Genomic DNA, 24,025 nt, shown 5'->3' with positions numbered 1-24,025 from the left:
AGGGGGCAGCAGGCACTGCTGTGGGAGGAAGGGCAGAAATTCCGTGAAAGTCCGCAACTTGGAGTTGGTCCCCCCAACTCCAAATCCTTTTGCTGCCCATAGATCTCCCTAGACTGGAGATGAGATGGCCTTATCTGGGGGAACCAGCCAGCCCAACAGAAAGACCCCTTAACTGGCATTCTCCATAGCCTAGAGGTGAGAGGATTTGTATCTGGAACAGCTGAGGGTCTCCCCAAAGTCACCAGTTCCCTGCCTGACTGTCCCTCTAAGGCAAGGCCAAGCAGTCAATACCCCCAACATACACCCTGCTCATACAGTCTCATTCTTAAATGCAAGCTCTTAGCCAAGGGTCACCACTCATTTCAGAAAGCCCAAGGCCAAATTCAGCAGAAAGGGAACTAAGAAGAAAGCAAATCATACCAGAGACAATAAAACTTCAAAATAAGTGGAATTAAAAGAGAAAGTATTGCCTGGCCGGTGTGACTCAGTTGGTTGGGGCATTGTCCCGTGCACAAAAAGGTTGCCAGTTAGATTCACATGCCCAGGTTGTGGGCTCCATCCCCAGTAGGAGGCAGCCAATCAATGTTTCTCTCTCATCAATGTTTCTCTCCCTCCCTCTCCCTTCCTCTCTTAAAAAAGAAAATTAAAAGCACTGCATCCATAAAACATCAATAGGATGCTATGAAAAGAGACACATAGAAAACAAAATATGAGCTCTAAAAAATTAAAAATATGATTACTGGCATAAGAATCGGAATAAAAATATCAAAATATGGTAGCTGGAATAAGAAACAGAGGGTTTAACGTAAGGTGAATGAAATCTCAGGCATGAAAGAACAATGCAAAAACAATAAAAATTAGAGGCTCTGTCCAAAAGAACTGACAGCCACATAATAGGAGTTGTAAGAAAATGAAGCAAAGGTAATTACCAGAGGGAAAAAATGCAAGAAAGCTTTTTTACCAGGACAGAACTTTCCACACTGGAAGATACACAGGCTTCTAGCTCAATGTAAGAAAGGAGATCCAGGCCAGGGCATATCTTCATGAAATTTCAGAACTCAATTTAAGAAGCTCCTACAAGTTTTCAGAGAAAAAATTCCATTCATTTACAAAGGATCAGGAATCAGATCTTTTGCAGATGAACTTCTCTCAACAGAGATGGTGAAAGAAAAACAAAAAATGCCTTTAGCCCTAGCCAGTTTTGCTCAGCGGTTAGAGCACTGGCCTGAGGACTGACCAGGTTCGATTTCAGTCAAGGGCACGTACCTCAGTTGCAGGCTCAATCCTCAGCCTCGGTTGGGGTGTGTGTGGGGGAAGGGGGGGAGACAACCAATCCATGTGTCTCTCTCACATCGATATTTCTCTCTTTCTCTCCCCCCCCCCCCCGCCCCCGCCCCACTCTCTCTAAAAATCAATGGGGGAAAAATACCCTCGGATGAGAATTAACATACAAACAAACAAACAAACAAACAATGGCTTTAAAATTCCAAGGAAAATTCTTTCCAATCTAACATTCTATAACCAGTCAAGAGTGTGGGGAGGAAAGGCACTTCAGTCATGCAAGGTCTCAACACCTTTTCTTCCCATGTGCCTTTGTCACTGGTTTCACCAAATGGAAACGTAAACAAACTAACAAAAATCAACCTGAGACACCCAGGAGAAGGAGAAAGGGCATTTCCAGGGCAATGGAAGGCAAACCCCAGGCCAAGAGGTGTGCAGCAGGCCTGGAGAAAAGCCAGTCCAATTGGAACAGGGGACAGAGGCTCCATGAGGGATGCTATCATGAGAAAAAGGAGCCATGCACTAGGACCTGCCCCCACGAAGAGCAGTGTTATAGTTGTCAGAAAGTTATTAGTTCAATTAAGGTGAGTTAAATACACAAACAATGAAGGGGGAGAGGTGATTGATTATTAACCGCAAGAGAAACCAAATAGGAAAATAATTATAATCATAGTTTCCTACATGCCTTGAATGTGCACACTTTCTACATTGTCATAATGATCTAAACACTACTAATTTAACCCTAATATTTAATTTGGTTTGACTATATTGGTAGGATAGAGGAAGAGTGAGAGAATATGCAGGAATATGAATGTGCCTGCACCTATGTACATGTGTTATATGGCAAAGCTGTGCAGATGAAAACTAATTCCAATCTTATGTTGTACAAGAGTATCTTTAAAAACTCAAGAAGTAGCAGTATTAACATGTGATTACAAACACAGAGAACTGGAACCTGAGCTCCAGGAGCTGGAAATGGCCTCCTCTGGGAGCAGGCTCAGGAGGAGGCAGAAGGAACAAGGCAGTGGACTCTGGTATTACAAGACTCTGGTTACATATTTGACTGTAAAATATGTACGTATATTACTTTGGGGGGCAAAAGGCCCCCAACAATGCCTTTAAAATTCCCATGTGGCCAATTTTCAGCCTTTGTGTTTGGAGAAATGAACACATATTACATCATCCTCCAAAACACTGTGCACTGTCATGCCAGTGAGGACATAAAATAACTTCCACAGTCTGAAAGACTGACCTCCTGTGCCCTCAGACAGCTAGTTATGGATGCTACTTCTCTACAGGACGTGTTCATGCATTACCTTCTTCATGGGCAAGGCCATCTATACTAATAAAAGGGTAATATGCTAATTAGACCGGACATCTTCTGGACAAAGCCATGGTGGTGGGGCCGAGGCAGAGGCAGTTAGATGCGATCAGGCAAGCAAGGGAGAGTAGTTAGGGGGATCAGGCCGGCAGGGGAGGGGAGTTAGGGGCGACCAGGCTGGCAGAGGAGGGCAGTTAGGGGCGACCAGGCTGGCAGGCAGAGGGGTTAGGGGCGACTAGGCAGGCAGAGTGGTTAGGGGAGATCAGGCAGGCAGGAAGGCAGGTGAGCGGTTAGGAGCCAGTGGTCCCGGATTGTGAGAGGGAGGTCCCAGATTGGAGAGGACGCAGGCTGGGTTGAGGGACCCCTCCCATGCACGAATTTCATGCACCGGGCCCTCTAGTCCTATATAATCAAAGCCTAATACAGTGATAGCGAACCTATGACACATTTTTTTGGTTGATTTTTCTTTGTTAAATGGCATTTAACAAAGAAAAATGACATTTAAATATAAAAAATAAATATCAAAAATATAAGTCTTTGCTTTACTATGGTTGCAAATATCAAAAAATTTCTATATGTGACACGGCTCCAGAGTTAAGTTAGGGTTTTTCAAAATGCTGACACGTCGAGCTCAAAAGGTTCGCCATCACTGGCCTAATATGCTAAGTGTCTGGTTGTCCATTCAACCAATCAAAGCGCAATATGCTAATGATATGCTAAGGCTGCTCAACCACTGGCTATGACATGCACTGACCACCAGGGGGCAGACAGTTGACCAGTCGACCAGTCACTATGACGTGCACTAACCACCAGGGGCAGACGCTCTGACTGGTAGGTTTGCTTGCTGTTGGGGTCCGGCTGATCAGGACTGAGCGAGATGGGCTGGACACGCCCTGGGGCCCTTCCATGGTCCCTTCCCGGCTGGCCAACCTTCCGCATCTCTCCCCAGCCCCGATCATGCACCGGTGGGGTCTCTTGGCCTGGCCTGTGCCCTCTCACAATCTGGGACCCCTCGGAGGATGTCGGAGAGCCAGTTTCGGCCCAATCTGTCAGGGGGAGCGCCGCTCAGCCAGAAGCTGGGCTCACGGCTGGCAACGGCAGCGGTGGTGGCGGGAGCCTCTCCCGCCTCCGCGGTAGTGCTAGGGATGTCCAACTGACGGCTTAGGCTCACTCCTCGGGGAGAGGGGGCCTAAGCTGTCAGTTGGACATCCCCTGAGGGCTCTCGAACTGTGTGAGGGTGCAGGTTGGGCTGAGGGACGCCCCCCCCCCGCCCCCAAGTGCATGAATTTCATGCACTCGGCCTCTAGTTAGAAATAAGAATGTTCCCCTCAGCCAGGAATGTTTGTGTGTTGCCTGAAGGAGTTATGAAAAGATCATTTCTAAGGTTGTTATAGTTTGAACACTTGACTTTGAGGTTCAATACAAAGTTGAAATCAAATAACTGAATGTGTTCTGAAGTTAGGCAAATGCTTTTTCCCCAGACAGGAAAAGGCTAACAATATATGGAGGAAACCAGCATGACCAAAATGGCCCCCAGGCAATCAGATGTTCATATGTACCACTCATCCACAGGCCCTCACAGTAGACCTCTCCCCTCTTCATCCTTCCAGTCGCTGCACGGGCCATCCCCATAGCGTCCTTTAGGAACAAACACCTGTGATCTCTCAAACAGTTAGCGAGTGGCTGCATGAACACACAGGTACATGTTTCCACACGCATTCCTTTCTGGGCTAATGGCCTTCCTTTCCCCTGGGCAGCGGTGACGCCCGCCCCTACACTGTGCTCACTGCACCCACAGAGGCCACAGTCATAGGAGGAGGGGTCCCTTCCAAGAACATTGCCATATCCATCAACATCACCTACATGAGCTGTGTCTTTCCCTACAGGGCCTCTGCAAAAAAAATATATGAAAATGCTCAGTGACCCCAAGAGAAACTTCTGCTCCTCTTTTCCTGCTTTAGAAAGGCAGAACTGTGTTTATTTTAGCAAAAGCAGTGGTCAGGTCCAGTGGGCCAAGAGAAGCAAATGAGAAGAATGGAGCATCACGGGAACCATCAAGAATTCCCACCAGCCATGTTCTAGCCCAGGGGTGGGCAAACTTTTTGACTCGAGGGCCACAATGGGTTCTTAAACTGGACCGGAGGGCCAGAACAAAAGCATGGATGGAGTGTTTGTGTGAACTACTATAAATTCAAAGTAAACATCATTACATAAAAGGGTACGGTCTTTTTTTTTTTAGTTTTATTCATTTCAAACGGGCCGGATCCGGCAAACTACGGCCCACGGCTGTTCTAGCCTCTCTGCCCCCACTCCCACCATGCTGGAAGTAAGCAATGAGATAATATAAGCAATTCAAAATGAGGGGAGTGGGGGGGAGGACAGGAGAGGGCAAGCATGTGCCAGACTATTTCCTGCTAAGGGCTCTCATACGAAGCTCAGCCCAGCACCTGCCCTCTTCCAGTGTGAGCCGCCATCGAGTAAACTCCATTTACAATGACACTGTGACTGCACGTCACTCTCCCAAATGTGACTGTTTACGCAGCAACCAGCAACCATGCCAGGTGCACGTGGGCCAGGCTGACTGTTTCCCTAACCCTTTCTCATAGAGCATGAGTGTGCTCTCTTCTTCATCTTGGAATGGAGGCAGCCAAAAGATAAGAAACCCGATACATTCTTGTAACACACATGCCACCTCTCCTGTCCCCGTCCACACCCACCACCACAGCCTCTCACTTTCCCCTCCATGTCTCACGCCCTCCGCTTTCCCACCGTCCTAAGCCAGAAAGAGGTCTGTGAGCCACGGGGACACGGTGAGGAGGCCCTGACGAGACAGGCTGTCTGGCACGTGCTGCAGCCACTGCTGCATGACCCCAAACAACACAGTTCTAATCCACTCACATTACTGAGTGCCTATACCAGTGATGGCGAACCTATGACACGCGTGTCAGAGGTGACACGTGAACTCATTTTTTTGGTTGATTTTTCTTTGTTAAATGGCATTTAAATATATAAAATAAATATCAAAAATATAAATCTTTGTTTTACTACGGTTGCAAATATCAAAAAATTTCTATATGTGGCACTAGAGTTAAGTTAGGGTTTTTCAAAATGCTGACACATCAAGCTCAAAAGGTTCACCATCACTGGCCTATACAGACATGAGGATCTGCTGCTACGGAAAGCAGGGGAGTGTGTTCTCAGGAACTCACAGCTCACCGAGAAAGGACACTTATATGCACACAATCCCAACACCAGGCAGAAAGCCACTGTGTAGAGAGGGAAATGTGCCTCTGAAACCTACTGGCAGATGACTGGGAGACCCCTCCTCTCCTCATCTGTCTCCAAGGACCCTCCCCACACCACACTGCATCCACCATTCCCCTGGTCCCTTCACGTGCAGCCAGGGCGGCCGCCTACATCACTGGGACCAGAATGCTAGTATGTGGCAGTACTGATTGGGTCTCCTGAGAATGCACTGGAAGTTAGCGCTGGGCATGTCCCCACACTCAGGTGTCAGTCAAACCTCACCCCACCCTCAAGGAATGAGGAAAAGAGGCGGCCTATCCCTTTAACTGCTGCTTGTCACTTCTCTGTGCCAGCGGTTATGCAATGGCCACTCTGTGGACTCAGCAGGTGTCAGCAATCCAAAAGATTGCGCACCAATCGCACCAGCAAGGTGTAAAGACTTCTGCTATGGTTTATTCCAGTAGTTCTCAACCTTGGCTGCACATTAGAATCACCTGGGAATCTTTTTAAAATCCTGATTTCTGGGCCTCATCCTCCGGAAATTCTGTTTCTTTGTTACTAATGTTGTGGCCCCACCCCATAACAAAGAAACAGAATTTCTGGAGGATGAGGCCCAGAATTCAGGATTTTAAAAAGATTCCCAGGTGATTCTCATGTGCAGCCAAGGTTGAGAACCACTGGTTTATTCCATCACATGAGAGCTCTTCAAATGTTAACCACACAAAGGCCCATTAATCCTTGAGCGAGTGGGATGCCTGAGCCCAGTGCACAGAGTGGGGCCTGAGCCCAGCAGCTCCGCCTCCAAGCCTTCAAGCCCATGGCCTGACGCCAGAAGCCAGCTCTGTGGGGAAAACCTTGCCCTTGGGCAGTTGTGCTCCCCCCACAAGGCCATTTTACAGATGGAATGGAGCCCAGTGAGAGCAGCCAGCACTATGACTGGTGCATCATTTCTTTTTACCTCTACATTTATCAAATAGGCAAGCTGGTTCCAAGCCATGTACATGGTTCCCTGGAGGACGGGAACCTCAGGTTTCTGCCCCTGCTGCAGCCACCAAAGCCTTGGACAGACGGCCTGATGTCACCACTAAGCATCTCATCCACTGCTTTCCTGCTGGGACGTGGGCACCTCAAGGCACTGCGGGGCCACCTGATCCTCACTGGCTGGCAGGGAGACAGGCACAATCCCTCTCCACGGGTTCAGAGGAAGAAAACAAATCCCTTATATCAGACTCTGACAAGCAGTCTGTCCACTGCCCTCCCATCCAGGAAGCCCAAAAGGAAGGTCCCTGAGGAGGGACGGAGCGCAGGTGCAAGAGTGCTGGAGCCCGGCCTCAGAATCGTGCCTCCAACACCCTCTCCTCTGCTCGGGAAAGGGTGTGCCGGGGCTGGAGGGGTCACAGCCGGGACTGTACCGAGTCCTTTAAAAGTTCCTGTGCTCCTCCACCTACACTGTCCTACTCATCCACCTTCGTGCCCACCAGCTCGGTAGCAACACCACTCTCACCAGGGGACAGCAGACTCCTCAGGGGCAGCATGGGCCTCTTCCTCCCTCACTCCCTGTGGGCGTGTGAAATGAAGGCAGCTGTACTACCTGCCGCTCCTTTCACTTTGAGGGGTTTGTCTCAAGGACAAGCTGACTTGAGTTGCAGTGGCGTCAGCGCTCCGTGATGCCATCTCCACGGTGCATGATGGGGGCCAACTTACTTCTCTATCACCCTGATCAGCACGAGGGTGGCCTCTCAGGCCCTTTCCCACACTGATATCCCATGACGGGCATACTCTGAAGACACAGACAGCTGTGGAAGGAGGGACAAGTGGCACCTGGTGGGATGATGCCATCAGGGACATCTCTGGTGGCCCCAGCTTCTTCCCGTCCCTCTCCTATGTACTGCTTTTCCTGTTTCTGGTGCCTACATCTCCTGCCTGGCAGTGGCATCCAGGAGCACTGCTTAACCCTCCCAGGAAGGTGGCAGGCCCTTCCCACTGATCTCCCCGTCGGTCTAAGGCAATGCCACTCTGCCCTTCAGACCTAGCCCAGCTCATGTCTCCCATGGAAACTTCTAGCAGAGTCTGCTCGCCTAGTGCACTCTGCATAGCTCCCTCTGATCATACCTCTATGTCAGCTGAAAATGGCCCCAAAGATCCCCACTCCCCAGCCCCGGAACCCGTGAGAGTGACCTTCGCTGGCAAAGGGAGTGGCAGATGTGACTAAGGTGAGGATCTGGAGATGGGAGGTTAGCCTGGCTGAGCCGGGGAAGCCCTACATGGAACACACGTGTCCTCATGAGAGAGGCAAAGGGAGAGTCGGCACAGAAGGGAAGGAGAGGCACGAGGGAGGCGAGAGGCTGCAGTGATGCTAAAAAGGGGCCACGAGGGGAGGGTGCAGGCAGCCCGACTCCACCTGCAGGCGAGGACACAGATGCTCCCGGAGCCTCCCGAGGAACCGGCCCTGCCCCTGCGGCACTGGACTCAGCCCCACCCGGGAGACTGGTTCTGCCCTCCTTCCTCCAGGCCAGCGGTCGCCAACCGGTGGTCCGCGGACTACTGGTGGCCCGTGAGGTCCGAAAGGTTGGCTGCGCTCAGACTGTCCGAGAACAGCGGTGCTGCTCCAGCCTCTGGGGGTGTAAGTTGCTGCGGCAGCCACAGGGGCGTGGACACCCACACTGTGTGTTACCAGTACGCTGCTCCCCAAATGAAGACACCCTTGAAGTTCGCCTCGGACACACTGGAGGCACTCCACAGGCGTTTGTAAATGAATGAATCATCAATGTGCATGTGTACGTGGGCAGGGTCAGCACTCCGGATAGGTCGTGAGACAGCCTCTTCCTGAGTCTCCCCGACTTGCTCACCCGTTTCTGAGATTCCACCAGTGGAACCCTTTCCTGGGCTTGGAGAGCTTTCCCACCATAAAGAACACCTCTTTCCCACCCGCTAATTAAAGGATTCTTGTGAAAACTGGTTTCTGGAGTGGAAGGAGGGCAGGAGAGATTAAGACACGAACACATTAAACTGACTATTCACAATTAATACCATAAGTGGATCGGCTTATCACACTTGGCCCGTTTAGAAGATCCAAAGCAAAAGCCGTGTCCAGAGAGGAGGAGCTCAGTGCACCAAGGGTGGGGTCCTGGGGAGGCGGTGGAGTACAAGGGCTGAGAAGCAAGGTGCAGGGACTCAGCTCCTGGAAGACTGCGGCCTGGCTTCGTGTTGCCAAGACGTGTGTGTGTGAGAGTGCGAGCACGTTATGCACACACATGAACACACCAGGTACTGGTTACTTGGCTTTGTTTTTCAGCCCAAATATTTTCCATTGCTAATTTCCATAAAATGACTTTTTCAACAGTTCTTTCCCTGCTGCTACTTAATTTGTTTTCTAACCAATTATTCCAAGCTGCTCACTTTCCTAAAACCCAAAGTCATTTCTCTCTCTGAGGGGAGGGAGCCGCCCAGCCCATTCTCACAAACACTCGCCCTGCAGCCAGAGGGGTCCACTCACAGCTCTGTAGATCTCGACAAGGGTGCACAGCAAGCGCCACAGAAACCCCGCCACCAGCCCAATGGGACTGCTGCGCCAACCACCCCTCACCTCCTTCCATCCCTGAAAGAGCTGCACACACTCCAAGCGCTAGACAGATGGCGCCCAAGTGGAAAACAACACGTAAACCATCGTCAGCCTTCCCTGTTAACTAATTGTGGGCGACCACACGCCTCCCCGCTCAGTAGCTGCAGGCGCCCAGAGAGGAGAGAAGAACAGGATCTCATCGTGGCTCAGGGCGCTGAACAGAAGCGAGCAGGTAATTACTACTTTGCTCTCCTTGACTCACCACTTATGTAACTAGGAAGAAAGGCAAGCACATGGTCCCAGTGAGACAGAAGGCACTCACCGAGTCGCCAAGTCCTCACAGTGTGGTCTGTAAGTCAAAGAAGGTGGGTTCTCGCGAGGGGGAGTCGGGGGGGAACTCCTTAAAACATTTACAACAGACTCAATCACCACAGTCAAGGACGATGGCAGACCAACTGACGCACAGAGCTTCTTCCCCACAGGGACATGTTATCCACCGTCCTGTCTAGGCAGGCCAATAGCAGGTCCTGCTCCAGGTGCTCACTGTCCTGTGCGGGAGGCCCACATGGAAAAGAGAATCCTGGCGACAGGGGCAGAGGAAGGAAACCATGTCTGACCTACGCCTTCTCTTAGTTCTTGACAATGACTGAGGGTTTCTGCAGAGCCTTCCTACCACACCTGACAGGTGTTTACTTGCCCCTTTCACCTGACCCTCTTTAGCCGCTCATTCCTGTATGTTCTCTAATTCTTTCCTCTCCAAGCTTAGGCTACCCATGTAAAAGAGCCCACCACTCTAAGTACAAATGTTTGCACCGCCCCAGACCAGGCCCCATATGTAAAACAGTGAGCCCTTCTATTCCCACCCACTCCCCAGATCGGGACCAGGCAACCAGGGAACCCAGCTATCACCCCACACTTACCAGTTGAGCCCCATTTGCCAGTCTGTGACCCCCACAGCTGCCAGTCTGTGTCTCCCCACCAATAAAACAAAGATCTAGACCGAGGTCATCTCTAGAAACCCCTCTTACTCTAACCTCCAGAAGTCTGCTCTGTTCTTCCTCCAAACAGCCCCATGATTCGCCCGATTGCTTCCATGTCCCGGCTGTTCCATGTGTGGAGCATGTCACCAGGGCCAGCATGCAGAGTTGTAAATGACAGAGAAATCTACCAGAGGCAGAATGGTGCACTTTCACACGGCTTAACAGGCCTGTGTCTCCAAGCTCCTCCCCAACTTAAGTTAAAAGTAGGGAAGGGGAGAAACTTAAAGTTCAGCTCCCAGTTTCTAGAGAACAACATCTGCACTGAAAATCCTAGAGATGCCCGGCCGGCATGGCTCAGTGGTTGAGCGTCAACCTATGAACCAGGAGGTCGTGTTCAATTCCCGGTCAGAGCACATGCCCAGGTTGCCGGCTTGATCCCCAGTGAGGGGCGTGCAGGAGGCAGCCAATCAGTGATTCTCTCTCATCACTGATGTTTCAATCTTTTTCTCCCTTCCTCTCTGAAATAAATAAAAATATCCATCGTCGTGAATAAAATTTAAGGCAAAAAGACAGGTAGCACTTGTAAGCTTCACCGCTGACCCCTGGCCTTTTGACAACAGGACTTCACTGCCAGTGGGGAAGAGTTTCCCATCCCACCTGGGTTCATCTGTGTCATACCTTGCTCGCTCTCTTTAACATTTCAAAGTAACTAAAAGTTGGCCTAAAGATGCTCCAAGGTGAAGTGGCCTGCAGGGAGCCACTGAGCACAGGGCCCCAGTCACCTCCTGCCTGCCACTGGGAGATGACACCAGCACCACAGGACTGCAAAGCACCTCGCCCTCCAGCTGGGAAGCCTGGCATGCGGAGCACAGACTTACAGATCACATGTTATCTTGAACATAAAGACTCACAAAGCGATTAATCACAACATCCCTCCCAAAGAGGTGAGAACTACTTTTACTTGTCACGATTAAGGAAGATGGGACAAGGGCCTCAGATCTAAGGCCCCAGGTCCAGAAAACTAAAGTGGGGAGGGGTAAACTCCTCAGCACACCCTGGCTGGCCGGTCCACAGCTCCTGACCACGCCCAGGTTTTGCCAACCTTGACAGCCAGTACGCTGGGCCCTGGCCCACTGAGTTGCCAGTGGCCGCCAGCCTATCTCCCCAGCTGCTCTCCACTTTTCCTCACAAACATCAGCCCCTGCACTGGCCTCAAAGTTTACCTAGAAGGATTTTTTTCACACATCCGTCCACACTGGCAAGCATTTACTACTCTTAAAAGGTTCAAAAACAAGTTAATTATTTTGAGAAAGTGAGTTAGCGGAATGATCAACAAGAAGAGGCACCTCGCCTGTGCAGGCACATGGGTGACTCGGCTGCAGGAGGGCACACCCTCACTGCAGCTGGGACAGAGGCTGCAAACATTCCACAGCTTCCACTCCAGCAGCACCAGGTTGTATCGTTTAAAAATTTGTATCAAGGTTCTGTGCAGAGCCCACTGGACAGTCCCCAGCCTGCGTGTGACAGCACCCAGAGCCCTCGGGGAGCGTGGGCACCCGCAGGGCCTGGGGGGCTGTCCCTCTTCACCAGTCCCCAACCTGCCCACGGGCTAGTGTAAGGATGACAACACTTCTAAGTTCAAAGTTAATTTTTTTTTTCTAAAAATATATTTTATTGATTTTCCACAGAGAGGAAGGGAGAGAGATAGAGAGCCAGAAACAACGATGAGAGAGAAACATCGATCAGCTGCCTCCTGCACATCCCCCACTGGGGATGTGCCCGCAACCAACCGAGGTACATGCCCTTGACCGGAATCGAACCTGGGACCCTCCAGTCCGCAGGCCGACGCTCTATCCACTGAGCCAAACCGGTTTCGGCCAAAGTTAATTTTTAAAACTACCATTATATCACAGCAAGCAAAGGGCTGGAGAAGAGCAGCTGATGAGCAGGGAAGCTCAGCGCAGGCTCAGTAACGCTGCACGGCTCCTATGGAGGGAAACCAGGCAGAGAGGAGGACCTTGCTCACGGCCACTCAGCCAGAAACAGAGGAACTGGATTAAAACCCACCTTTCTGCCCTGGCCAGGTGGCTCAGTCAGTTGGAGTGTTGTCCCATGCACCAAAATTTTGCAAGATTAATCCCCAGTTGGGGCACATAGGGGATGCAACCTATGCAAACATCTCTCTCACATCGATGTTTCTCTCTCCCCCTTCCTCCCTCTAAAATCAATAAACATATCCTTGGGTGAGAATTAAAAACAAAAAACAAAAACACAAAAAACACCCACATTTCCTGGACTCCTGAACCGACACTCTTCCTACACTCCCCGAGATGTCAGCACCTAATCCAACAGGCCTGCCTCCATCCCCTGGAGGCCGAAACCATGTGGAAAAGGCATGAAGGCCAAAGCAAGGGCCAACACATGACAGATTTTAAAGTAAACCTAAAAACATGAGTCTAACCTGTAACAGATCTCTGATCCCCATCTCGACCGCATCCTTTGAACACGAAGAGGCCCGCATCTGAGGAAGCTTCTCTGCCTCACACACAGGCACAGGGCTACTTCGTCTTACTCTGATTTCCACACACACCTCTGAATCCATGTTCAAGACCCAGACTGCAGGTATGAAGTCAGCGCAGCTCAATGTGCTTGAAGACACAGGGAGATTACTGTAACTGCCAGTCTGTGGCTACCGATAAAACCAAGGGTGGGCAAGATGCTGAGAGCCCGCCTGCCCTCAGCAGTGCCACTGTGCCCCTTTGCTCCTGTACCTGGACACAGCAAAGAACAGGACCACTGAGAAAAGACACCATCATTCTCCCAGAAGATGTCTCAAATCCAACTTCTGTCACTCATGAGTTTAACGACCCCACGACCTCGCTGGGCCTCAGTTTTCATCTGTGAAATGACGTATCATCCATCCATGTGGCTGTGAGAACCACAGTAAAGACTCTTCCTGAAGAGCCAGCACAGAGCACTGGCCGCTCCTCCTCAATCTCCATGACAAGCGGGAAGGAGGCCAAGACCCTGCCTTTCCTCCCAGAAGACACCTCTGACTCCCAGGCCACACAGTGCCTTGAATAACATGCATGTTATGGTTTTGTCTGGTAGTTAATCTTCACATGTTCACGTGGGTCTCAACAGCCTGTGAGCTTCACCACGAGAGAGGCCTTCTTTGGCCATGAGTCCTTCCCCTGCAGCGCTTTGCTATGGACACAACAGCCACCATGGTTACCAGTGAATCACATCCTCAGCCTGTCTAGGAAAGCTCCCAGTGGGGGGAAACAACGCCAGAGCTTAAAGCAGGGGTTCTCAAATATTAGCACTTCCTAAACGTCACGGGAGGTGGTTATTTAAACTGTGGATACCTGGGTCTTGCTCTCAGGAGATCCTCATGCAGGAGAATGTCTGCAAAATGATGGATGAGGGATAGAGGGCTCAGCTGCAGAGGAGCAAGAGGACCTCAGGCAGACCCTGAAAGCAGCAGGGCTGAGCTGTTAGACCCCCTACCCACTCCCCTAGACCTTGGCCATCTGTGTCCTACTCAGGGCTTTGACTCAACACCAGAAGTGGCCTAAATTTGTCAAGAGTAAAGTGGGCAAAGTTCCTGAGGTCAAAGCAGCCTCCAGGACTCTGTCCTTCAGGAAGCAAACTATAAAGGAGCCAGAAACCTAACCTGTGAGCACTTGGTGTCCTCTGAAGAGCATGCAGACCAAGCCCTGGCTTTACACACAGCACAGAATCCCAGAGTAACTTCTCTGGCTAGACCTTCGCGTCCTATGGAATTGACAAACCCACAGCTGCCCCCAGGAAAAGCAGACCCCGAGAGCTAAGTGTTTCCCTCGTATGTCTAGGGACGTGAGCTGAGCTTAAGTCCTTGGCAGCATGGCACCTGCAAAGTCATGCAGCTCCCTCCGGTCTACCCAAACTCTGAAGGACTCTAGAGGAGAAAGAGGAGCCTCGCACAGCAAGAGGTGGCCCTCACTACCACACACCTGCCACAGAGGCCTGGGTACAATCTGGTCAGTTTCCATATGGGAGAGACCAGGGCCCATTTGTTTCAGCAGACAGGGTTCAGGAGCATTAGACCCATCACTTTCATTTTTTTAAGGAAGAAGATTATGATACACGCTCCAACCTGGGTCAACCCAATCTGGCTAATTTCATACTAAGTGAAATTAGCCAGACACAGAAGAACAAATACTGTATGGTGCCACTTATATGAAGAACATAGAGAAAATATTCAGATTTAGAAAGTAGAATGGGACTGCCAGGGGCTGGGGGGAGGGGAACTGAGGAGTTAGTATTTATCAGGAACAGTATTTCCGTTTTGCAAGATGAAAAGAATTCTGCAGATGGATGGGGTGATGGTTGCACAACAATGTGAATGTGCTTAATGCCACAGAACTGTACTCTTAAAAATGGTTAAAATGGTAAATTTTGTTACAGATATTTTACCATAATTAAAAACAAACAAAGCTGAGACCACCTTTTTGCCTGTTTCCAGATGGAAAAGGAAGAGAACATGAAAGCAACAGCCAGAGCTTCACTGCTCAGTGTGCTCTGCCTAACACCCAGCCTGCTTTCCTTCTGGACTTGGTCCTTCTCCAGAAAAGCCTTCCAAAATGACCTTTGAGTTCTGATGAGGCCAGCAACTTAGCCTTACACCAGGCCCCAAAAGCCAAAAAGAAGGGGCAGCCCGGCCAGTGTGGCCCAGTGGTTGAGCGTCGACCTATGAACCAGGAGATTACGGTTCGACTCCCAGTCAGGGCACACACCTGGGTTGCAGGCTCAATTCCCAGTATGGGGCATGCAGGAGGCAGCCAATCAATGTTTCTCTCTCATCATTGATGTTTCTATCTCTCTCCCTCTCCCGCCCTCTCTTAAGTCAATAAAAATATATTATTTTTAAAAAGAAGTGGAGGATTTGGCACAATAATGGGCGAATTACAGGAGGAAAACAAAAGTGGAGGAGAGAGGCAGTAGTTTGGGGTTTCTAGATTCTTCACGGTGTCCACTCCTGAAAAACCAGAGGCCCAGCGCACCCCCCACCCCCACCCCACCCTTGTCTGTAAGGCTGCCCTGAGCCCACCTCACCTCAGCTTGCATTTGGGAACTTTCTTTTCCTTTTGGGAAGATTGCCTCCTCCACATCGAATCACAGGGTATGTGGGTGCAGTCAGAAAAAACTTCCCAAATAAGAAAAAGTGATTCCCGAAAGTTAGTCCCAACTCAGAGCCACCAGATGAAAACGGCAACAGCCAGTCCTGAGGGCCCAGCCCAGCAGAAAGGCCACTCGGAGGCCGACACCACCCAGGGACTGAGCCCTCCTCCTCTGCCTGGGACTGCTGGCAGCCACAGCGACTGCTGGGTCCCTCTTGGTCCCAGTGAGGGGCCCAGACCAGGCCTCCCCCGCTCCCCACCGTTGGTTCTCTGGAGTCCTCTGGAGGGCGTTCTTCCTTCTGCTAAGGAACCATTAAGAGCTGCACACACAACACACCTAACCCCTCTCCCAAACGCACCCCAGCTCCTACCTTCTCAAACCGAAAGCAGAAATTCTGCAACAATGCGTTTACAAAGGGGGCTAGTTCAACTCAACAAATATGTACTGGTCTCTACCATATAAACCTCAGGCCAGACAATGCAGAAAGATACCAAGAATTAGGGCCCAAGCCCAGCTGGTGTGGCTCAGTGGTTGAGACAATTTTCCCAAAAAAGTAAAAGAAATTTCCCAGGTGCAACTGAGAGGTCAGGGTTCGATTCCCGGTCAGAACACATGTCCGAGTTGTGAGCTCGATCCCCAGTGTGGGCGTGCAGGAGGCAGCCAATCAACGATTCTCTCTCATCACTGATGTTTCTATCTCTCCCTCTCCCTTCCTCTCTGAAATCAATAATAAATAAAAAGAATTAGGGCCCAACAATGAAGAAAAAAACACACACGTCACAATCTAGTTGGTAAGATAACATTTAAACAAATTAAAACAAATAGTAATATTGTATAAAAGTCAAGTGACAATTTGAAAGAGATTGTGACTAAGTGTTAAGAGAACAGCCCAGCCATAAAATGGTACAAAAGTTAATACATGCAGATTTACTATGAAGGTCTAGGGGGTCGGGGGTCTATGGAGCGAAGCTTGGCAGAAGTGGTAGCATCAATGGTGGCTACTGGCTGCTCAGAGCTGCTAGGCTTGGAGACCACACTAGTGGGGCCACTGTCCAGGCAGGAGGGCCTGAGCATGCCACAGGAAGTGGTACCTATGCTCCCTGGGTAAAAGCCACACCTATGCAGTTCTGCTAGCCCTGTGGTCACCTGATGTACAGGGACACTTCACAGAAACCCCTTCATACCAGAAACTGGCCCACCCCTATTCCTTGCCTGGCACTTACCATACCAGCCAGCAGGCTAACCCTACCCCATCACCTCTCTCATTCCCAGAAAATCTGATGGCTGAGTCCTTCCGTACCTTTTAAGAACAGGGATGACAACAATTCATGTTTTCATTTTTAAAAATTTAAGTAAGTCACTGACAAGATCTCACAGTTTCTAAGCCTTGGTTGGCACTGCTGACCTCTGGAACCAGACACTCTCTTGTGGGGGGTGCTGTTCTGTGCATCACAGCACATGGAGCAGCACCCCTGGCCTCTACCTACCAGGGCCAGTAGCAACCCCTTCTCTCCACACAGCTGTAAGAATCAAAGATGACTCCAGACAGGGGGCCCTCAGAGGCACTGTGGTCCCTGCTGAGAAGACCTCCAGCATGGCTAGAATCCATGCACACACATGCTGCCTGAAAAGCTCTGCTCCAGGTCTCAGGGCTCCTGCTGGCCGGGTGAGGCAGGGACTCCAAGCTTCAGGAAAACTGACCTCTGGGCTGGAGCTCCGAGATTCTGGATCATGTTCATCCGGCAAGTGGCCATGAAGAACAAGGCCTGATACAAACCGCGGGGGAACAGGAGCCCGCCTGGAAGCCCCATGGCAATGGCCGATGATGCTGACCCCGGGCCGCTGGCACCTGACTGCCCCTTCACTCAGCCTCTTCGTAAGTGCAACCCAGATGCTTCCTTGCAACCTTGCCCATACATAAGGGAAAATCCTTACATGTGAAATGTAGCTTTAAAGGTATTTCAAAACAACTGCCACGGCTGTTTCTTCACTCACAGAAGTAATGCCAGTTTCTTCCCTGCAGAGGCAGTGGATCTGTACCGCCCACAGTTTGGGCAGATCAGCACTACCTGGCTCACAGGGTCTTAAGCTCCAAGGTCATCTGCCAGAAAGTGGCCCATGGCCCAAAACTCTCCACTCTGGGCATTCCCCCAATGCCCTCCCTACAGTCCAAGTTTTTGCTGAGGCTTCTTTCTTTTCTCACGTCACTAGCACAGCTCCACTTCTTCCCAACCAGCATCCAGGTTGCTGGGAGACCAAATTGTACTGCAAGCTGTCAGTCCTCAGGGCTCAACAGCTCTTGGGATGCAGTATGTGCTCTGCGTTTGTGCCCACACAAAGGCATCCCCAGTAGCCACCCTCTTGGTGCCTGTGCCTCTGAGCTGCAGGGAATAATGAATTGTGCTGGACTCCAGTTAGACCCACAGGAAGAGCTCCTGACCAGAATCATCGATGTGCAAGGAAAGTCCAGGGAACTCCTTGCCCAGCCCAGTCTGAATAGAACCCAGTAACCTCTGAGGCTCCTCTCTAATTGCTAGTCTTTGCAGGGCTTCTGAACAGGTCACGGGCAGAGGGGAGGACACAGTGAACCTCCAGGCTCTTAGCAGCCCAGCTCCCGCTCCAGCGCCCCTGCAGGCACCACAGCCAAGTCGGGAGAACTCATGGGGAGCACTGGCTCTGCCTCCACACCTGCCTCCTCTCCTCAAAGGAAACGAGTGTCCAAGAGAAATCAGTTTCCCTGCTCCCTAGCGAGTCCCACCACGCCATTAACACTCACCTCCAACCCAGTCACCTCAGATCACTCTGGATCACAGATGTTTCCATGGTAAAAACCCTCTGTGGCCCATCCACAATGTACAAATATGCTCACAGAAAGAATGAGAAGGAAGAAAGTTCTTTTTAAGAAGGAACCAACGAGGTGAAGTCAATAAAGAACTAAGTGTCATACCTATTAATTCCACACTAGATATCATACCTATTAATTCATCCCAGAAACAAAATAGAGAAAACATCACAATACAAAGATTGGGACCCACATGTGGAAGTGAACCCACTTATATTCACCAGTTAGCTGTAATAACCACCCTAAAACCCAAGTGTCCACATAGTCTGAGGCCCTTGGGTAGACAGTCATTTCTGCTCACACCTCTAGACCCTGCTTTCACCCTTCCTGCAAAGGGATGGGTTAATCTATTTTACATGGTGTGACCAGATTTTCTAGGGTAATCCCAATTTTAAAATGCTGTACAAATGAATACACTCACATTCACATACTCAAATGGAACCGGAAAAGATGCTCAAATTCTCCATCTCCAACCCTTTATAAAGCTTGGCAGTCATACTTTAGTCAGGAGACCAATCTCCTTTAGAGAAAAAAAATCAGCACACAAAATGGGTAGAAAAAGGAAAGCCAGAACATTCTACCTGGTTGGTTTTCGTGTTTGCCTCTAGACCAAAAGCAATAAACACTCATCCAGACCAGGAAGCAGGAAGCAAACCAGGGGGTGACAGGGCAAGAAGGACCTGCATGCCCTGGCTTAGTGACTAGAAGAACAATGACAAACAGGAAGCTTCTGCAGATCAGTTGGATGAGCAAGACCAATTACAGCCATGGAACTGAGGGGCAGTCTTGGGACTACAGCAGGTGAACACATGTGCCCAACTTCCACATGCCTGTACAGCACAGCCAGCCTCCCATCTGCCCTGCAGGTCCACAGCCTGCTCCACTTCTACTAGGAGTGCTCTGGCCAAGTCCAACCCCTAGAAGCTGTGGATAGAAGTGACTTCCTCCCACACTACTTCCTCTCACCCGTGACCACTGAAGATGCCGCAAACCAAAGGGTCTAGGTTTTAAGGGTCAGCTCTACCGTTGCCACAAGTTCTTCAAAAATTCCAGGCTCCAAAACAGAAGCCCAAGTGAGAGCACACAGATGCTGTGCTCATAGATGATGCAAATGCAGCCACAATGAAGTGGCCTGGCGAAGCTGGAGACGAGGAATGGGCCGAGGAGGACACTCACCATCTCATCCAGGGCGTAGCGCAGGAGGCCATGCTCGTAGAGGATAAAGAACCGCCGCTGCCATTTCTGCAAAGGAACATGGAGTGGGTGTTTAGGAGGGTTCTGGCCCTGATCTCCCCTTGCTGAGCCCCGGTATCTGACAAAGCTATATTTAAAGAATGCTGCTTCCACAGCTGCCATTTCTGAGGCAGATGGCAGGAAAGGAGGGATCTCAGGTGGAAGAACAGTGATTTATTATCCAGGACCGGGCCAGAGAAGCCCAAACCACCCAGTATGCTTCCATACAAGTTACTGAGAATTAACAAGATGTCTGATTTGTTTTCATTGCAAGCTCCTCAGGAGCAGAAATGTCTTGATCACCTTTTGCATTCTCTATGTACTCAGCACAGAGCTTATCACATGGTATGTGTCAATATCTATTTTATGAATTATCTGACACGATATGGAATAACCTGAGAACACCAAGCTCTGATCCCCCACCTCTGAGAAAATATAGGAAACTGCTATAAGAGATTGTTCCAATGATCCACAGGGAATGGGAGACAGGGAAAGAGATAGCCAGCTCTAGTACTCACTAAGAAGTGAGCTAACAAAAACTGACGAGTGGGAACAACTAACGCCAATGTCCAGGGAGCATGCGACTGGCAGGGTGCCCTCTCCACTCTCCAACCAAAAGCCAGGCACTAGGGACAAGGGTGGTCCAATGGCACTGACAGTGGAATAAAAAGGACCACAAGGGTATGTGCCTCCTTCATGAGGATCCATGACCCGTTTTCAACATTTCAAAAAGCCCAACATAATTCATACTTTTACCGGCAATAAGGCCATAAGAACTAACTAAAACATCATGTCTCTTTGCTTTGGGCCAGAATTACATCATTTATATGAATGACTTCCCATTAGAAGCAGTTCTGTATGACCTCAATATAAATGGTTGCTGCAGACACTGAAGCACAGCTCTCCCGCCTGGTGGCAGAAACAGGACACTCACAGAGCCTTATAAAGAGGACCGTAGAGGACTGATCCACATTGCGTGTCCAGGGAGAATCTCCTCCCGAGAAACATTTCCAAGGCACTATTTGTAGTCTCTAAAGACAAAGCCATTCTAGAAGGAATCCCAAAGGACCCAGACACAATATGAGGTCTGTGGGGCCCACAAGCCCCGCCCTGGACTATAGCATTCAGGCTGGGGCAGCAGAGACTGAGACAGGCCAGAGGCTCTCTGAGTGAGCAGGCGATAAGAGGGAGCAGAATTGGAGAAATTTATAGGGTACAGGCAACAGCACCGGGAAAAAGCATGTGGAAAAGGAAAGAGGGTATTTTAATTGAAGTCAAATCCAATGGGGATCCCTGGCAGAGGAATAAAAACCTCTGGTCAGGGGCAAGGCTGGTCTGACCATCTCACTGCTCCAGCAGCCTGTGCACAGCAGGGACCAATGGTCTGGGCCTCCTCCCTTTCCTAGTGCCTATGTGCTGAGTCCCTGGCAAGGGAGGAAGGGAGGAGAGGAAAGGAGGGAGCTGCAGGAGGCAGGGCCTTGGCACTGAAGGAACTGGGCACCTACGTAGCAGACCTGCAAACATTGGCTGAACTGCCCTTCTGACTTTTCCTTTTCCATTGAACTATTTCTAGAATCAAAGCTGAGCTTTGACGCAAGCAGCACCATGTGAGAGCTTCTCATTGTGAAGGGAGCACCAGATTTAACTATGTGTAATTGAGATGTTTCCTGCGGGTACTCCAAGTCTGCCAAATGGGGGTTCCCTGCAGACCCTACCACCCCCTAACCTGCTGTCAATTCTGCATCCCCCTCTCCCATTCTGTCAGTATGCCCCTCTCTGGTCCCTCCCACCCCAGGAGTTCATGATTCCCTTACCCGAGACCGATGTACTGGATTGTCAAAGTCAGTCCCATCTGGAGCCAAGAGCAGCCAGCCACCATAAATGGGTTTTGCCTAGAGGAGAAAAGGGCAGGTCATCAGTGGCCTTGGACCGGGGAAGGGGGGTGGGGAGAGAGAGAGAGAGAGAAAGAAAACAAGTTTCAACAGTCAAATTAATGACAAGCACTTAGGAGAAACAGAAGTCACCTCTGCTTAGCACATTCCACATAGCTCATCCCCCAGCCACAGGCTGAGTCTCCAAGAAAGATATTTGACACAGAGGCTCATAGGAAGTCTACAGCATCGGGTATGAAGAGTGGAGCACAGCACCCAGCAGGAAGCTGAGAAAGTGCAGAGTTTAGGAACTCCTAAGAAACAGATGCCTCTCTCTAGTTCCCGATCATGCTACCAAGATCAGGAAAAAATGGCATTTTCTTCAAAAGCCATGTGAGTGCCAATGTGTGCCAGCACTAGCTATAGCTCATGAACAGCAGAGTCAAAGCCCTCACTCTGATGGTCAAACCAGGGTCTGGGAGAAGAGACACTGCTTTAGTGATCACAGCTAGCACTGGCCAAAGAGTCATCGAATTAGTGGCTGTATGACCTTGGGCTGAAAACCCTTTGAGTCTCAATTCCCCCATTTGAAATGGAGGGGGATGGGTAATAATTATATCTAGACCCCATGAAACTTATGTGAGGATGGATGAGATAATGCAAAGGAGCGTAAAATGGTGCAGCCACTGTGGAAAACAGGCTGCCAGTTCCTCAAAAGGTTAAACGTAGAATTCCATGCAACCCAGAATTCCATTCCTAAGTATACACATCCAAGAAAACTGAAAGCAGGTGCTTAAATAAAAACTTGGACATGAATATTAACAGCAGCAATACAAACAATGACCAAAAGGTAAAATCACTTTAATAACTATCAACAGATGAATGGATAAACAAACCTGGTATATCCATACACTAGAACAGGGGTCCTCAAACTTTTTAAACAGAGGGCCAGTTCACTGTCCCTCAGACCGTTGGAGGGCCGGACTATAGTTTAAAAAAAAACTATGAACAAATTCCTATGCACACTGCACATATCTTATTTTGAAGTAAAAAAACAAAACGGGAACAAATTCAATATTTGTATTTGCATGTGGCCCGCGGGCCGTAGTTTGAGGACCCCTGCAATAGAATATTATTCAGCAATAAAAAGGCACGAAGTGCTGACACACTACAACATGAAGACACTATGCTAAGTGTGAGAAGACAGACACAAAAGACCACAGACATATTGTATGATTCCATTCATATGAATAATAAGTAAATCCATAAAAACAGAAAGCAGGTGAGTGTTGCTAGGACACAGAGGAAACAAGAGATGGGAGTGAACACTAACACGTATGGGTTTCTTTCTGTGGTGATGAAAATGTTCTGGAATTAGATAGTGGAGACGATTGCATGAACTTGTGAATATGCTACAAATTACTGAATCGTACACTTTAATCTTATGGTGTGTGAATCCTATTTAAAAAAAAAAAGAAAAAATCTGAGCCTGGCTGGGCCTGGCTCAGTAGTGGAGCATCAACCTATAAACCAGGAGGTCACGGTTCTATTCCTGGTCAGGGCACATGACTGGGTTGTGGGCTCGATCCCCGGTCAGGAGAAGGAGGCATTCAGGAAGCAGCCGAGCAATGATTCTCTCTCATCGTTGATGTTACTATCTCTCTCTCCTTCTCCCTTCCTCTCTGAAAAACAAAATAAATAAATAAAACTGAGGAAAAAATACTGAATACAGTGTTTGGCCTCCAAGTGCTTAATAAATGTTAGTTATTATTATATTTTTATATTCGAAGAGTCCCCCTCATCTGAGACCCTGGCAGTAGGAGTTCAACATGAACTAAAAGGTCCAGACAGATCCTCTGGCTCTGCCTCCCGTCTTAGCCACCACAGAGAGTGAGAAGGGGTTGGAAAAGGCATGCGCAGGCCTATCTGTCTACTGCCCTTTGGAGGGCTGTAACACAAAGTAAAACCCACCTCTACTTTACATATAAGGACTGATCTCTGGGTGAGCCTTTGGGGCCCTCCTAAGATGCTTTTTATTTAATACTCTCCAAACTGGGAGGCCCTGTCACACCACCTCATCTTAGAGCTGTGGAATCTGTGACTCAGAAAGGGAAGGTCACTTGCCAGAGGTCACACAGCATCTGGATGAGACAAGAACACTCTTTTTCCTTAGCTTCTGCAGGGTCCTCAAGGCCCCCAAGGGAAACACTGGCTTTTCCCCACGGACATAAACAGAGCAGGTACAAGGGGCTTTGGGCAAGGGGTATGGAGTGGGCTGAAGGAAGGAAGTTGAGAGGCTGGCTTTGATGAAACACAGAGTGGGTGCTGGCGGGGAACCAGGGTTAGGGACACAACTCAGGAGGGCCATGACCTGGGTGAGGAAATAAATCTGCCTGGGAGAGCAGAGCACACAGCCATCCCCTAGTAGGTGAGCACACTCAGCCTTCCCCATCACTCAGGTGTGCAGCTGGCAGACCCAGGGCAGCCCGCACGAAGGATGGAGAGGTCAGCATTAGGGTGGGTCTC

At 49.8% G+C, this 24,025-nt stretch overlaps 1 protein-coding gene across 8 annotated transcripts in view; it reads right to left on the bottom strand.

The window, feature by feature from the left end:
- The window catches only part of MPRIP (myosin phosphatase Rho interacting protein), a 173,686-nt gene that overhangs the window by 113,904 nt on the left and 35,757 nt on the right, over positions 1–24,025 (bottom strand). For all 8 annotated transcript variants that reach the window (XM_070394047.1, XM_070394052.1, XM_070394049.1 and 5 more), the window contains exons 2-3: positions 21,443–21,520; positions 19,572–19,637 (exon numbers count right to left, since the gene is read on the bottom strand). In XM_070394047.1, the coding sequence (XP_070250148.1) occupies positions 19,572–19,637; positions 21,443–21,520 (144 nt within the window). The remainder of the gene's footprint in view (positions 1–19,571; positions 19,638–21,442; positions 21,521–24,025) is intronic.

The sequence above is a fragment of the Myotis yumanensis genome, unplaced genomic scaffold (genome assembly GCF_028538775.1).
Source record: "Myotis yumanensis isolate MYYU_CA2020_CCGP unplaced genomic scaffold, mMyoYum1.0.hap1 SCAF_16, whole genome shotgun sequence".
In the NCBI taxonomy this organism is placed as follows: domain Eukaryota; kingdom Metazoa; phylum Chordata; class Mammalia; order Chiroptera; family Vespertilionidae; genus Myotis; species Myotis yumanensis.
This window is presented reverse-complemented; position numbering and strand designations above follow the sequence as displayed.